This window comes from Silurus meridionalis, chromosome 3 (assembly GCF_014805685.1).
Source record: "Silurus meridionalis isolate SWU-2019-XX chromosome 3, ASM1480568v1, whole genome shotgun sequence".
NCBI classification, from domain to species: Eukaryota; Metazoa; Chordata; class Actinopteri; order Siluriformes; family Siluridae; genus Silurus; species Silurus meridionalis.
Window position 1 is genome coordinate 30,467,050 of NC_060886.1, and position 12,092 is coordinate 30,479,141.

At 42.8% G+C, this 12,092-nt stretch overlaps 1 protein-coding gene across 4 annotated transcripts in view; it reads left to right on the plus strand.

Annotated features, from left to right (window-relative positions):
• gtdc1 (glycosyltransferase-like domain containing 1) overlaps positions 1–12,092 on the plus strand; it is a 36,399-nt gene that overhangs the window by 18,599 nt on the left and 5,708 nt on the right. For 3 of the 4 annotated variants that reach the window (XM_046845881.1, XM_046845885.1, XM_046845882.1), the window contains 2 exons: positions 5,406–5,495; positions 6,900–7,016. In XM_046845881.1, the coding sequence (XP_046701837.1) occupies positions 5,406–5,495; positions 6,900–7,016 (207 nt within the window). The remainder of the gene's footprint in view (positions 1–5,405; positions 5,496–6,899; positions 7,017–12,092) is intronic. The other variant, XM_046845883.1, reaches the window with a different exon arrangement.

Genomic DNA, 12,092 nt, shown 5'->3' on the forward strand with positions numbered 1-12,092 from the left:
GGAGGAAAAGAGAGGGTTCTTTGGCTGGTTTTTAAAAAAGCGCCTCCAAAGCCATTGATGTGACTCTCCGAGGAGTGGCCTGCCTCCAATGCCTGACTCGTGGAACGATTGTGTTGCCGAAGCAGATGGCAGGATATCCTGCTGCAGAGATTCCTTCAACGAGGTTCAAAAGGAAACTGCTCCATATCAAAGTTTCACAAAGTTAGATCAAAGCCACTTGGACGTGTGGAGCAACGGGGCTTGTTCTGGACCGTGTCATTTCACTAATGAAAAAAGTTCTCCTGGTTTAAGGTGGGCCGAAGATTGAACGGACGTCAAGCGGCACGTTCGGGAGGTTGTAACGACGTGCATCTGAACACAAATATCAGACCTCTAGCAAAATCCAGATTAATCTCTGTGTTTAACAAGATGACTTGGATTTTGACGCACCATTAAAATCAGGTCCAGCTTTGACCAGGTTTGTCTACAGAGCACCACGGACCGTGACGGATTCCAACACGCTGACCAGAGAGTGGCCTGATGGAGGTCAGGAATACTTATCATCTTGGAACTCCAAATCCTCGTAAGCCACATCACTCATCCTCGCAACAGCCTTTTTTTTTTTTTTCAATTCCTCTGAAGCCGTAATGCGGTCAGAGCGAGGAAATGAAGAGTCCGGGACTTTCTTAATCAAACCGTCAAGCGTTTAATCTTGTCGGGGGAACATCTGGCAGACACCTTTTCTCATTCGTTTCGTTTAAGTTAGATTGTACCTCGTCCTTCTTGTAGGATCGGTCATAAAAAATAAAATCTCAGAGTCACGATGACTCCTCGGTATGTCCCCTGTGAAAATAATCCTCCGGTATGAACCCAAAGGTAGAGCGCGCTTCTGATCTGCGGATCTGCGGATCGCATATGCCAGGATGGAGCCACAATCGAGTCCATATGGTGCTTTGAAGTGCTCCGAGCAAACCGTGATGAATAGGAACGAGGATGGAAAAAACTTTTTCTGTCCGATTCCTGCCACGGGTTTGGGGGGGAGAAAAAAAAACGAAAAAAATGTGATCATGAAGAAAAAAAAAAATCGAAAAAGTTTGATTGTTTATGCCGATTTTCTGACAAGTTGTTTTATTCAGTAATGTGAAATGTTTAACGTCGCTGAAAGACATTTCTCTGGGTTTCCCCGTACGTAGGAACCGAAACTCTTGATCTGAGCTCGTAATTTGGATATCACACCCCCTCCCCCCTCACCACCCCTAAAGAAATTGACAAATATATCAATGTGTAGAACTTGTCGAAAGTCTTTTTTTTTTTTTCTTTTTTCTTTTTCTAAAAATGCTGCTGAGCTTGTTTATGTTTCGCCTTCTCCAGCACGCTGGAAACCCCCAGAGGAGCATGCAAAATCTGTCAATAGTGCAGAAGATCATTTTGTTACTAAGATTTTTCATTCATTTTCCACGTCAGGGGTTTTCTCCCTATTCCATGATCACCACATGCACAGTACTGTATCATTGTTCCCATTACATATACAATTATACAAGAATTGGTGGGCATATGAGCGTAACACATGTTCTCTTTGAACATCCCATTCCACATTTTAGTCCCAATTTCCCTGTTAGAAAAACCTCCACTCTTCTGGGAAATTGTTCCATAAGATTTTCTGGAGATTTTGTTCTCATTCAGCCACAAGGGTTTCAGTAAAGAAAGTAGGTGAGCCGAGGAGGCCTGAGGTGCAGTCAGCATTTACATTCATTCCGAAGGTGTTCGATAAGAAGATCTCCCTCTCCTACCCTTGTGAAGCATATCTTCATGCTGGAACAGGTTGAAATGAAGGGAAAATGTCATGCTCCTGCATCCAAAGATGATGCAATTCTGCATCCTATAGAGTTGTGTGCCTCCAGCTTTGTGATAGCAGTTGTGAAGGACCACATGCGGGTAGAAAAGGTTTGTCCATAGAGTCTACATTTATTCACTGGATTGCCACTGGAATCTCTGGAGCTTCCAGAACTTATTCTTCCCATTCTAATGTTGCATATATTTACGGCATTGTACTTTTCTGACTGCTGTTGGTCTCAACACCAGTTTTTCTCACTTGCCCTCTTTGTACATGGTAACACTCACGGTGCTGCTTTAACAATCATGTGGGTTTTGTTGTTTTGCTTTTTTTCTTCTTCTGAAGCTCAGATTTGACTCATTTTTACTACCACTATAAAAGTCTTGGGTGCAACAATGCGTTAATGCATCAGGCATTTTTATTCCCTTGGATGTTTGGACTTCCTCAGAAACACCACTTTAATCCTATCAGGCTGCCAATCGTCCAGCGAGGAGCAATATTTCACCTTCCGATAATATTAACCGCCAGATAAATAATTAGTAATGACCTTTTATTCAGCTGCTGAAAATTAAACATACCAGAGAGTCAGACGAGTCGGTCACCTCGTTCATGCGTTTGGTACATTCCGAACATTCCATTGTCTCCATTGGCTGTACAATTTCCACTCTTCTGGGAAGGTGATTCACTAGATTTTGGAGTGCACTTGCACTGGTGAAAGTCAGATACTGATGTAGGTGATGTGAGGAGGCATCTTGAGACGTCCTGTACAATTGTTTGCCTCCAACTTTTTTGTGTGTGGAAAAAGTACGTGTTTTGGGAATTTTGGAAGTGTGGAAATTTTCTGGTGTAATATATTTGGAAATCGCGGTTCCGAACCGACCTTTCATTCTGACCCGTGTCGATCTTGATCAATACTTTTGTAGTGCCGTTCTCTCTCTCTCTCTCTCTCTCTCTCTCTCTCTCTTTCCTTCTAACAAGCAGCACTGAAGGCTACGAGCCAGATTTCTGGGTGGGAGTCCTGCCTGGCCCCATGAGGTCAGTTCAAAGTGATGAATGTGGATATTAATGTGCAATAACGACCTTCTCGGGACCACATATCCGAAGCTCTCTTCAGGTCTCCCGCGCCCGTAACGTTCCACCTCTGTCAGGCCACCGTGCCGGCCGCCTGTTATGATGAGATTAACGATGCCGTCGCAGTCTGCCCTTGCCCGTGTTCAACCTCCGCACGATCATTCTCTTTTGTTTAATGCACAGGGAGCGTTAAGTCATCCTAAGCAATGTCGTTCTTTTTTTTTTTTTTTTTTTTTTTTTTTTTGCAGCGCTGCCCAAAAACGTAGAGCCCGGACGGAGCCTGACTCCCTTCCAGCTCTTTCAGTTTCTGAGCTATTGCATCGGCCAACCTCAAGATCAATGGCATTTTTCATTAGCCTGGGAAAGAGGAACCGCTCGTGATTATTGCCAATAAAGGAAATTAGATCAAATGATTTTTTACTTTGATTTCCCCTCCCCACACACACTCTCTCTCTTTCTCTCTCTTTTTTTGCCCTGCCATCCTTTCACATTTAATCAGACGCGAGGTAAAGTCATCACCGAAATTGCCGTTGATTTATAAATAAGCTAATTGGTGGCATTCTCTTTAAGTACCCCCTCCCTCCGATGGACACGGCCCTGTTTTTATTGCCTAGTCAAAACCCGCTTCATGTAATTTTCAAAATGGCTCTCGAAATGAAATTTTCCTCCGAGCTCGTGAAGCACCTCCATCGCTCACGCCCCTCTCTGAGTTCTTTTCATCTATATGGTGTACTGTTACCCAGGCCGGTTCTGTCTTTATTCGTTTGCAAAATCGTCCGTCGGAAACATTGGCTAAAGCAGGACATCAGATGAATCCGGAACGATTAGTGTCGACGTTTTGAATTCTCCGATGTGGAAGGTGAAGCCGATTACGTCCTCTTACGATTCATTTTTATTGTTATGTCATCTCTTTCTTCCTTTATCATGATTCACAAGCAGTTCTCCATCCTGAATACTACACTGTATGGGGACACCTGCAATTTCCAGCCATATGATGTTCTTCCTTAAACTCCACAAAGTTGAAGGCACACAAACCTGTTTCAGCATGACAATGCCTCTGTATGTTATGGGGTCATGAGTGGAAGATCTCCTGCTATAGGGATCCACCCCAGGCCTCGTCACTTTGCCTGCATCAGTACCTGACCTTGTTTCTGAATGAGGACTTCTCCACAAAATCTAGTGGAACATCTTCCCAGAAGAGTGGAGGTCTTTTATAAGACTAAATATGTCTATTCAGTCGTACGTTACGTCCATATTAGCCTACCCCTAGCATAAACACGTTTTTCTATGCTTGATGTCGATGTCTGAACGTTGGAACGTTAGGTGATGCACGAGTTCTCCGGGACACCAGATTATCACTTAGAAAAAGAGCAGTTTTTACAGATCCAGCCGAGCCGATGAGCTAACCAGGGACCCGCAAAAGCGAAAAAGGGCTTCCACTCCACAAGTCAGTCCTCGCATGTTCCTCAAAGAGAAGGATTTTTTTATTTATTTTTTACACTCCTAACTTTATAGCTCATTCCGTTTTGAAGTAGATGAGATCTCCAGCGACTGGAACGTTCCTCCGTGTATTGCAAACATATTGCGGGCCGCTGTGCTAAATCGGTTAGTAGTTAGTCATCTCGCGCCGTCGCCCTCCGCCGCAAAGTTTTTGGCGCTGCGAAGGCACTACTTAGAGGATCCATTTCAGTCAGGCCAAAATAATGAACTTTCTTCCTCGGGGAAATGACTGCTGAAGGCATGGCACTGTCTAGTAGAGATTATTTGAGAAACTTAGGACTGTGTTTTGCTTGCCATGCTCCAAGGTTCCTGTGGTATTCATTTGCAGCTAGTGGGCAAGAGAGGAATTAAAGGCTCTGGAAGTAAAGAAAAACTTGCGCCAGAAGAAAATCTTGCGCTCATCTGTACGAATCCAAGCGTGCGAGCCAGCACAGAAAAAAAAAAAAAAAAAAGACTAGGCGTAATCGTTATTTATTACGATTTGTTTTGCGCTATGAGGACACAACTCTCGATGTCTTTCATTGTGCGCCCTTCAAGCCACCCAAGGCTCGGTCGCATGGCTGCTCCCTCAGTTCTGCTTCTCTGCAAAAAATAACAGCGACGGGACGCGACGGGAGGGGGGATCTTTTTGCTTCTGGGGTAGCTAATTGGCTGTAGTCCATTGCACAACCTGCAATTAGGCCTCCCGATGCAACCGAGCAGCGTATAGGCGGACTGAGGGAAAGCCGGAAAAGGTCTGTACTGCGTTTTAGAGACGTCTCTTGGCACACAATGATAAATACACAGACACAACCAACTTGTACTTGCACCCGAACTACTACCTTTTTTTTTTTTTTTTGTTTTGGGAACAGATTTCTGAGAAAAGTGTCTTTATTTGTAAAAGTACCTTTGTTACTGAATAAAAAGGATGCACAAGGAAGTTGTGAAATGTCCTGCATGTTAGGAAAAGTTTCTCTTGTTTTCTGCAACTATTTATACCGGTTTTTTTCTTCTTTTTTTCCCCTCCCACTTTCTTTCCCAGATTTCTGCCCGAACACAAGCGCCGGCTGAGACAAACCCAGTCTCCGTGTAACTTCAGCTCCAAAACAAGTCCTGAAATAGCAGCAGCCAGGTAAATGACATATCTCATGAATGCACGTGTATATATTGAAGAAAAACACTGTACCTTTTATACCTTATGTGACCAAAAGATGTGGGACACCTGACTTTCCCCACAATTCAAGTTTATTCTAAATGCAGGTCGAAATGCTGCAGCTTCTGTGTACTGGTTTTTGGGCCGATAAGCAAAATCTGTCACCAGAATTAAATAAGAAAATGTTATGCATCATCCAATCTTTTAATAATTTTTTTAACACACTCATTTATCCTGGTCAATTAAGCTGTATCGTCTGGTTTTGATGAAATATATATCTGGGTATCATCAGCATAGCAGTTTAAGTTGATCCCATGTTCCCTAATATTTCCCTAGGGAAGCATGTATATTGTGAAAAGCAGGGGTCCTAGAACTGAACCTTGTGGCACCCCATAATTTACTTGCATTAGCCTGGATAGTTCTCTATTTAAATCTACAAAATGGTAACGATCAGACCGGTGGGATTTAAACCAGCTCAATGCCTGTCCCTGAAACCGATGTAATTCTGTAAGCAATCCAAGAGAAAGTCTTTAAGACTAGAGCAGATTTTAACTAGAGCAGTTTCTGTGCTATGATGGGGCCTGAAACCTGACTGAAACTCTGAAAGGAACAGAACTGGGCAGACACAATCCTAAAATTGTATGGGAGATTTGTATCCATAAATGTAAATAAATTGTATCCATAAATGGGAGATTTAAAATGGGTCTGTAATTTGATAATTGATTTGGATCCAAATGAGGTTTCTTAATGAGGGGCTTAATAACTGCCAACTTGATGGGTTTAGGGATGTGACCTAAAGATCGTGAGGAGTTAATAATATTGAGAAGAGGCTCACCAGCTGTATGTAGCACTTCTTCAGTAGTTTAGTTGGAATGGCATCTAACAGACATGTTGTTTATTTGACTTTGGTAATAACATCATACAGCTCTTTCTGTCCTGTACTTGTAAAGCAGTGTAATTGTAATTGTGGAGTTTGATGAGGAGTTTGAAACATATGTTGTTCCCCAAAAATTGAATGCACACATTTGTGTAGGGCATCTTTGGATGCTGGAGCATGAAATTTTACCTTCACTTGCACTCTTGAAGATATGCTTTTCATGGGTTGGAGTGGAAGATCTCCAAACTCTATTGGGATGAATGTGAATGCTTGACTGCACCCCAGGCTTCCTCACCTCACCTCCATCAGTTCCTGACTTTACAAGCTAAAATAGAACAAATCTCCATAGAATCTAGTGGACCATCTTTCCAGAGGAGTGGAGGTCATTTTAACAAGAAACGGGGACTACATATGGAATGGGATGTGTAGAAAGCGCAAAGTTTTATAGCCAGGTGTCCACAAACCTTTGCTTATCGGTTTTTCTTCTTGGTTTTGAACGCATTTAGCTCCGGAGAACCTCAAAGCGGGGAGGAGCAAAGACTCGAGTGCGATGCAGAAGAGCCAGAGCATCGTCCAGATCTGGGAAATGAAGGGCCCCTGCACATTGTCTGGCCCCATCGTTGGTACGTGTTTTGATATTCTTGATGTCCAGCTGAACATTCGCTTCAGTTCACAGTTTGCCAGGAAAAAAAAAAAAAAAATTAGTTACGTTTCCAATTATAACAAGGTTTTTGTATATAATGCGATTCCGGATTTCACACCGGACCCTGCGTAACCTCCGAGGGGACATGTGGTACAAAAGTGCAAATGCCAAACGGCTCTCATTCTAGCTTCGAACAAAAGGCCTCTGAAATCTAGCAGTTTGGCATCTCCGCGATGTTTCCAAACAGAAATCGTTCAGCTGGTTGGATCGGCGTTATGTTGGACAGCGAGGCGGAGGCATGGAACACCAACAACCCACATGTTTTTCACTGCAACATGAAGAAATCATTTCTGTGCAACAATGACGGTCCATTGAGTCCATTCTAGGCGTATAATCTTAAATCCGTTCTGCTCTGATCTTTTATTTGCACGCCGGTTTTATTTCCCATAAAAAAAAACTCTAATGACCAGTATGGGTGAGATACTGTACTGTAACCTGAGCTCTCCAGCGCTTAATAACAGCGTAAGGGTCGAATCCCACTGCGACGCCACGTCCGTCCTCCCGACGACGGCCCGGAAACGCGCTGCGTGATCGGAAAACAAAACAAAAAATAAACACACACAGGGATGAGAAAATATTTCTCTGCCCGCAGGACCCGCTGTGTGGCTTTCTACCCGAGCTTACAAGTCTTCCACTCCCCATATTTTAGGGCTTCTCTTGGCGCATATCCTGGCCTCATCTGCGGAGTAGGGAGAGAAAAAGGGGTTTTCGAGCTGCATTTTTTTCCCATGACTCCGCTCTCATCTCTTGGCGGGGACAGTACGTTTCCTGAGAGAAAAAAACACAAAAAAACGCTCATAAATCAGGTTAACGGCGAAGAAAAAAAACAAACCAGAAAGACCACCGGTGCAGAAGAAGGTCGACGCTGGTGAGAGGGTTTGGCCATGTTTGTATGCTTTGGGTCTCCACGTCTCACCTAACTCTCGTCCCGGTCACGAAAGCAGGCCGCGTTGTAATCTGAGCAAAACACGCAGATGGATTACGGACCTGCAACACGCGCGCTTGAAGGCGAGCCGAGTCAAATTAGGGTTTACACACGGCCAGAGCAACCGGTTTACGGGAAACAAGGGGGGGGGGGTCGGATAATCTGTGTTTACTGTTTTGAAACACTTTTTTATTTCCCCCTCCCTCTTTTTACCACCGCTTGCTTACAGATAGTTAATCTGTTTGTGGCCTGGTTCGGCGCTCAGGATTACGCCCTGTCTAATTGCGGGCGCCGCCTGGGGACCAATCAGGACGGAGATTTGTGCGTGCAGGTGTCTAGCTCTGAAACGATTCGAGCGTCTGGAAAGGATACGGCGTCATGGTGTCAGACTTAACCTTCACACTCTGTCTTCTTTCACAGCTTGATGCAAGTGATTGCGTTTCAAGCTGCTTAGGAACGAGGCTGATTTATAGTATAAGGGTATAAATAATTCAAATATGTTGTGGTGGTAAAAATGATATGATGTCATAATGTTGATAATGATTATATAATAATATTACTACTAATAATAATATGTTTGTGGGTGATGGTGAGGTTTGTGTAGACCTGTGGTGGTGGTGATTTAAAATAATAATAATAATAATAAGAGTGGTGGTAATGAAGTGCCTCATTTGAGACCTAATAATAACAATAAAAAAATAGAAATAATTGTATAAAATTTAAATTAAGACTTTATGATTATTATGATGCCATTTAAGGTCTATTGATGATGGAAAAAATGTGCGTCATTCAAAAACCAAGGATTGTCATGATGGGAAATGTATATATATTATTAATAATTATGCCAATAAAAGTGGCAGTGAAAATAGGAGTCAATCAAAGACCCAATAATGATAGACTACTAGTTATAATTATAATCTTAATTATATAGGTCATTTAAAACTCATAATGATTACATCATGCAAAACCTATTGATGGTGAAAATGAATACTGATAATAAAAAATGTCTTATTTAATATATGATGATGAAAAATAATAATAATTAATAATGTCATGCATGCCTTTTGTCCCATGTTCCTTCCAGTCCCCAAAATGTCAACCCAAGTACTAAGACTGTTATAGATGCAGCCAGGACTCGATTCAAAGTTCATGCTATAAAGCGTCACACAAACAAATATAAATTTTTTAACTGAAACAGAAGTAAAACCCAAAAACACCACAAGCTGCAGATTTCGGTTCTTTTCCACATGCAGCTCTAAACTCTTACTTTACATTACTACCATAACTTACGTTTTAACTTACGTTTTAACGTGTCCACGTGTTTTTGTTTCCTTTTTTTGTAGTTTAATAGTGTAATAGTTTTACGGTAATTATATTATTGTAACTCTAATAATAAGTCGGAAAGAAAAACGTCATGTCTTCAGCAAATCCAGACATAATTGTGTTTTTCATTCATTACCACCCCCTGACGCCCCTCCACCCCGCCCACTCAACCTCCCAACCTCCCAGTGAGTTCTCCAGGCACTAATCAGCACGTGTAAGAGACGTGGGCACTGACGCATCGCCGCACCACATTGGCACTGCCCCTGAACACTCCTCCGGCACCACCCTCGAACTCGCAGCCAAAACTCTGCCATTTCGGAGTGACTGAGCATCGAAGAGCGTGACGCACGCACACCAGGCTAACGGCTTAGACAGCACATTCCCAAACCCCAATTAGAAAACATTTCAGCGTTCCGAACTGCACAGTACTGGGTTTTCACTGAGCACTCAGCCGGATCGAGTCGCACAGATTCCTTCTGAAATATCCCAAAACTTTCTTAGCAATACATTGTACATTTCCTCTGATTATTTACGCACCGTATGTTCCATACATTCATCTCCACTCCCCTGTTTTTTTTCCTCCATAATGAGTCCCTCAGTAGCCTGTGCCTGGACTTTCAAACTTCCTGTTAATGGAGCACTTTTTATTTCCTCCTGATTCGAACCTTATTTTAATGTTGGCTGTAATATAGTCTGATTTTATTTTATTTAAAATGCACCTCTCGGGTGCGGCTTAAAGCGGAATATTTAATGGCGGCCGTCTGAACGAGACGATGCTGATGGTCTTTTAAGTGATAAAGGACGCTGCTAATGAGGGTCCCCACTGAACCAACGCTCCTTCATTTGTTTTATTCCGCACGTCGTGTCAACGCGAAGAGAAGGAGCCGGATAAACGAGCTGTGATCGAGTGAAGCGTGTTTACAGGAGGGTTTGGATGGAGAGAGGAAGCGAAAAAAATAAAAACGCAAGAGTAGAAAGGGAAAAGAGAAAAAGGAGAAAGAAAGAGAGAAAGAATAGAAGAAGAAGAAAAGGCCGGCTAATTGAGTTGCATTTGAATAAAGTGTGTTTACAGGAGCATGTTTGGAAGCAGAGAAACAAAGGAAGAAAAAAAGGGGGGGAATAAGAGGGGTTAAAAGAGGAAAAGAAGAGAGAAATATAATGAGGAAAAATTAGAGAAAAAGATAAGAAAAGAGAGTAGAAAAAAAAATAGTGAGGAAAGGAGGAAAAAGAGAGAAAAGATGGGAGAAATCTGAAAGAGTGAGGAAGGAAAGGAAGGAAAAAGTAAGAAAGAAAGAAAATAAGAAAGGGAAAAAAAAGAAAGAGGGGAACAAATGAAAGAAAGAAAGAAAAAGAATAAAAAGGGAAAAAGAGGAAAAGAAGGAAAAAGATAAGAAAAGAGAGTAGAAATAAATTGTGTGGAAAGGAGGAAAAAGAGAGAAAGAAAGAAAGAAAGATGGGAAAAATCTGAAAGGGAGGAAGTGAGAAAGAAAGAACATAAGAAAGAAATAGTGAAAAATTAGAAAAGAAAGAGGAGAAAAACAAGCAAACAAAAGAGGGAAAATAATGAGAGTGAGGAAGGGAGAGAAAAGAGAAAGGGAAAAATTAGAAAAAGTAAGAGGGGAAAATATAAGAAGGAAAGAAAAACAATAGGGAGGAAAGGTGGGATTGAATGAAAGTTTGATGGGGAAAAAGATACTTTATGAATGAAAGAAAAAAATTTACAAAAGAAAGAGAAAAAGCAGAAAGACAGAAAGGAAACTGTTCTCTCTCTTTGATTCTTTTTTCTGCACAGCTGGTTATGTACAGTAGTTGTAGTGGGAGCTCCTGACATGATTCAGCACCCTGGAGCACAGAGGGTTCAGGGTTTTGCTCTAAGCCCAGTAACAGCAGCTTGGTGGTGCTGGGGCTTGAACCCCCAACCCTCTGAGTCCTAATCACTGAGCTTTCATGGTCTGGAGAAATCGCTGCCTTTACATGCTGCTGCAAGTATCTGAATGTCAGGACTAATATTTCAAATAAAACTCCTGATGTTCAGGCCTGGTGGTGACACGCTGCACGTTTTCTCCTCGCAACGCTCCGGCACCACACGGCGCCCCGGCGCGTTCTCGGAGTAGCGAAGCTGACATATTAATTAACCCCGGGCTTCGGTGTCTGTAGGGAAGAATGCGTCACGCCGCGTCCAGATTACGCTTTTATTTACACCGCTGACAGGACGGGTAATTGGCGGCGTGTCACCTCAGCACGGGTCAAACCGCGCTTAGACCGGAGTCGGGGTTACGCTCAGACGTCCAATTCAAAAGAGATGCGAAATTAATGAGGGAATCAGCGCCGAGCCACGGGGGGACGCGGCGGCATAAAAGAAGCGGAAATGAGGATAAATAAGCTTTGTGCTAATACCTCATCTAAAGCGCTCCGGCCCAGGCGGGGTGGCATCTTTTGTCGAGCGCTTCAGTAATCTGCCTTCGACCTTCAACAAACGTCACTTTTTTGGAAAGAAAGGCCTTTTTTTTTGTTTAAAAGAAGAAGGAAATGAGCTGCAAAATGAAAAGGCTTTGGCTGCACTCTTGTGCGAGTGTGGAGTCGAACCCCGTGTGCCGGCCCTTTGGCTCACTTCTGGACTGTGTTTCAGGCAGAGATGGAAGGAGCATTTGATATTGATTTCCAGCTCATGTGTTAGGACTGAAATTTTTGGGCGTGTGGCCTTAGCAGGAGATGGTTTGAGTTATTTCTTTAAAGGACAGAGAAAGA